Here is a 4,518-nt window from a genome sequence, read left to right as displayed (position 1 = left end):
ATTAAAAAATAATATATGCATTGGTGGATCTCCAGCACCCTGTAAATTAACATTATAGCTTATAATCCCAGCACTGAAGGGGAAGAAGCAGGAGGATCAGAAACTGAACACTGTTCTCAGCTATGTAGGGAGTTCAAGGCCAGCATGGGGTACATAAAACCCTGTCTTAGAAACAAAAACAAACCCGCTGGCCAGTCTTGCACTTTGAAAGACTCATTTGCCACAATTCTGTAGTCACAAGTCACAAGTTCTATACTTGGCATTCGAAAATTGTGGTTTGCCAAATTCTGTGGGCCTTTCCATCCCTGCTGCCTTCACGGCACTGCTGATGGTTCCACGCCGAGTTTCTTCCTCTCACCAGCCCCAGCCCTTTAGGGCTCTTGTTTATTTGCCCGCTTGGTTTGTTATTGAGAAGGGGTCACCATGTAGCCCTGGTTGGCCTTTTACTTGCAGTAATCCTCTTGCCTCTGCCTCCTGAGTGCTGCAATTGGAGGTATGTGACACCCGTCCGAATGGGAGACTCGTGGAGTATTAGGACCTCAGCATCCTGGTTTAGATGGAGTTTTAGAATTCTAACCCTGCCTGAAAGCTTGCATTTTTATCCCTGACCACACCCACATCACATTTTCTTTGAAATGCCAGACTGCCTTTGTTCACTTTATTTATTTATTTTTAATTTCCAGATAGGTAGCCTTAGGTGGCCTGGATAACTTTGTAGATAAACCAAGCAGTCCTCAAATTCACAGTAGTTTTTGTGCCTCTGCCTCTGAGTGCTGGGCCACCACAGGCATGTGCCCCACAACTGGGCCTTGCTCACTCACTTCTGAGAAGAGTGTTACCAAATACTTAAGTTTAGATGCCCACCGGACATACTGTTTTTCCTTCAAAGACAAATATTTGTTGTATGCATCCAGCGTGCTTTGTGTATATGTCATGAAGTGTACCCCAGGGCTGAAATTTGATAAAACTTCATTTTTACTGTTGCATTGAAAATATTCTTGATATTCTCGAGAGAATTGGCTGCCCCCTCCCCAGGATGTGGTGGTGGACTTAGCAGTGATTACTGGCATACTGACACCTGGGACATCAATCATACTAAGGCACCATTGCCTTCGTGAATGTCATGAGAACAAAGTTATGTGTGTTAACAGTCAAAAGAGTCAATGTCTAAAGGTACTATTAGCAGGGTATGATGATGTGTGCCTGTAATCTCAGAACCCTGGAGGTGGAGGCAGGAGGATTAGGTGGCTGAAAATATCATGAGGTACACGGTGGATTCAGGGCCAGCCTGGGATATATATGGCCCGTCTAAAACCACAGCAAACCACACCACAAAAACCCCTCCAGAACTAGCATGGAGACAAGGGCTTCTTGGCTCTAGTTGTTGGGATGTTCATCCTGTGCCCCTGGCACAAGACACAGTAAAACTACTTTCACTGTTTAGCTGGTTGGTGGTGGCGCACGCCTTTAATCCCAGCACTTTGGAGGCAGATGGCAGACAGACTTGTGAGTCCAAGACCAGCCTGGTCTACAAGCAAATTCCAGGACAACACAGAAAAACCCTGTCTCAAAAAAAACCCCAAACAAACGAAACAAAGAAACCCAAACTGTAATCTGCCAGTCTGGTCTGTCACCTGGGTACCCTGTCCCCTTAAGAGGCAAGCCCCCCCACACTCCCAACCTCCTGCCCCCACTCCTCTGTCTGCCCTCCTTCTGGGGAGGCAGCTTCTGCCTCTCTTCTCCCCACTTTCTCCCCTTCCTTTTCCCCTCCATAACCCACTAAATAAACTCTACACCCAAACTTTCTGCATGGCGTATCTGTGTCTCCAGCAGAAGCCTCAGGCCACCTGCCAGGGGACCCACGAGGCTTCAAGGCCTCCGTGACCACTTGTGGGTCCAGTCCCCCACCAGCTCTTTATAAATGATAACACAAACTACTTTACTTTCACTGTTTAAAAGCCTAATGGGCCATGTGACTTTATCCTGATTGGTTTTCCTCACTACTGATCTGATTCTGCCCCTCCACTTGACAGTTAAGGAAATTAAGGCTTAGGAGGCTAAGTGGGTCTGTCATTTGTCACCCAGCTGGCAGTTAGTAGCAGAAGGGAGTCAGCAGGCTCCCATGTGTCCTGAGTCCAGAGCTCACCAAGCCTTTGGGGGCTGTGGGAGCTCTGGCATATTCACAGTGTCACACAGATGTAAAGGCATGCACACCCTTGTCCTGAACCGCCAGTCCAGACAGGATGGTCAATCCAGGGTAATCCTAGGCTCTCCCGGCACATTCTGTTTAAATTGCTTAATCCTGGCACTTGGGGGACTGACTGAGGCAGGACAATATTGAGTTTGAAACCATCCTGGGTTACACAGGGAAGCCTTGTCCAAAAATATAAACAATTAAAATATTTGGAAATAGTTACTTGCAAGGGCCAGAAGGTCTAGCTCAGTGGAATAATGGGCCCTGCACACATGCAAGGCCCTGCATATGACCTCCCACGTTAGTGAAGAGAGAAGGCATATGCTCTGAAAAGCACTGTCCTGGGGCATAGCTGGAGGGTATGTAGCATGTGTAAGGCCTTGGGTTTTATTCCCAGCATGGCTGGAGGAGGGTGGTTTAAGAAAAAAAGAGAACTATTCATATACTGATATACAGAGCTCTCCCATGCAAACTGTTAAATGAAACAAGCAAGATAGAGAAAAGGTCTTTGGAAGGCTGGGAGTGTAGTTCCGTGATTGTCTGGCAGGCTTAAGGCTCTGGTTTCCATTCACAGTAGAAGGGGAGAGAAGGGAGGTGGTGGTGGGGAATCTAAAGTTTGTGGGTTTGGGAGTCAAGAACAAAGAGTGTGCAGGGAAATCCGCTTTGCTGGGCAGATTCTGGGAAGAAGGGGGCATCGGTAGGGGCACCGGTGGCTCTGGAGAATCAAGGAACCCTGTGGGAGGGGATTTCTCAGTCAGTCTCCTGGGGTAGGCTTTGACCTTTGAACCTTGCTAAACATGACTAAATAAAGAGACAAAAGAAAAAGCTTCCAGGTTTGGTGCCTTCTCCTCTTTCGGAGCAATGGGTGTAACTTTCACCAATCCTACCACACACCAGTCAGCAAACAGGTCTATTGGACACAAACTGCCTTCCCAGCACCCCTGTGAAAGAAAGAGACAAGTGACTGTGTCCCCATTTTGCAGATGGGGAGCTGTGGCCCAATCCAAACTATGGACAACAAAGAGAATGAATGTGGGTTAAGACGCCTCATCCCGTTCAGCATTGGTTTTCCTGTCCCCCTCCACCTGCAGGTAAGATCCTGGTTCACTGTGCCATGGGCCGAAGCCGGTCAGCAACCCTGGTCCTGGCCTACCTGATGATCCACAAGAACATGACCTTGGTGGATGCCATCCAACAAGTGGCTAAGAACCGCTGTGTTCTGCCCAACCGGGGCTTCCTGAAGCAGCTCCGGGAGCTGGACAAGCAGCTGGTGAAGCAGCGGCGACAGGCTGAGCCAGGGGACCATGAGCTGGGGTGGTAGGGGGCCCTCGGAGAGAGGATCAGAGACCCTGGCACCCAGAGCAGGAGGCTGATGGGTGCCTTCTCGGAAGCTTTGTTGGTCGTGGAGATGGGACACAGGGAAGATGAACAGCTGTCGCCTCCAAATCCCGTTCTCCTCCTCAGGAAGGGCCAGGACAACTGCAGGGGGAACTGGCTTCGGATGAGGACCGCTCTGTGGTCTCCTGTCCTTTAAGTTCGAAGTGGAGAGGGAGTTTTTTTGTTTTGTTTTTAATGTGTGAGCACTGTGTTGTGATTAAACATTTGGCTCTGAAAAGAAAAAAATCACGTTCTTATATATAACCTAAAATAGAACTTGATTTTTTTTAACCACAGAAAATTGCCTGGCAAGCCATGTTAGAAGACAGGCTTTACCACTTAGGAGTAAGCCTCAGAGCAACCATGTTTCTTTATCCATGGTGGCCTATGTGGTGTGTGTGTGTGTGTGTGTGTGTGTGTGCGCGCGCATATGCATGCGCATATGCATGCGCATATGCATGCGTGCGTCTGTGTGCGTGTCTGTGAATGTGCATGAGTGCACATGCGTGTGTCTGTGTGTGTGCACACGTGTGTGCGTGTGTGTGCATGAGTGTCTGTGTATATGTGCATGTGTGCGGACACGCGTGTGTATAGGGTGGCATGGAGTCCCTTCCTTACATCACAGTCGGAGCTGTCACCACACAGATGAGTTGTGGTGAATCTGGACAAGGAAGAGTGTAACTTCACAATTTGGGAGAAAAAAGAGAGGCAGGAGACACTTAATTTTAGAGGACCAGAATGCCTCTTTCCCTTTAGCGCAAGGACGGAATGGTGGTTCTTTTTACTCACACCCTGAAGTATCCGCAGGGCAGGGCAGTCGAGTGAGCTCGGTTGTGAGCTGGTCTCTCTTGAGAGTTAAGTGAGCACCGTGATGGTCATTCCTCACTCAAGAAAACAGCAGCAGCATGGCCGGGCGGTGGTGGCGCACGCCTTTAATCCCAGCACTC

The 4,518-nt window shown here is 48.8% G+C and overlaps 1 protein-coding gene across 1 annotated transcript in view; it reads left to right on the top strand.

The window, feature by feature from the left end:
• Positions 1 to 3,515, top strand: part of Dupd1 (dual specificity phosphatase and pro isomerase domain containing 1) — a 34,002-nt gene extending 30,487 nt beyond the window's left edge. The window contains exon 3 of the mRNA XM_005367662.2: positions 3,286 to 3,515. Within this exon, the coding sequence (XP_005367719.1) occupies positions 3,286 to 3,515 (230 nt within the window). The remainder of the gene's footprint in view (positions 1 to 3,285) is intronic.
• Positions 3,516 to 4,518: the final 1,003 nt, after the last annotated feature.

Source organism: Microtus ochrogaster, unplaced genomic scaffold (genome assembly GCF_000317375.1).
Source record: "Microtus ochrogaster isolate Prairie Vole_2 unplaced genomic scaffold, MicOch1.0 UNK21, whole genome shotgun sequence".
NCBI classification, from domain to species: domain Eukaryota; kingdom Metazoa; phylum Chordata; class Mammalia; order Rodentia; family Cricetidae; genus Microtus; species Microtus ochrogaster.
This window is presented reverse-complemented; position numbering and strand designations above follow the sequence as displayed.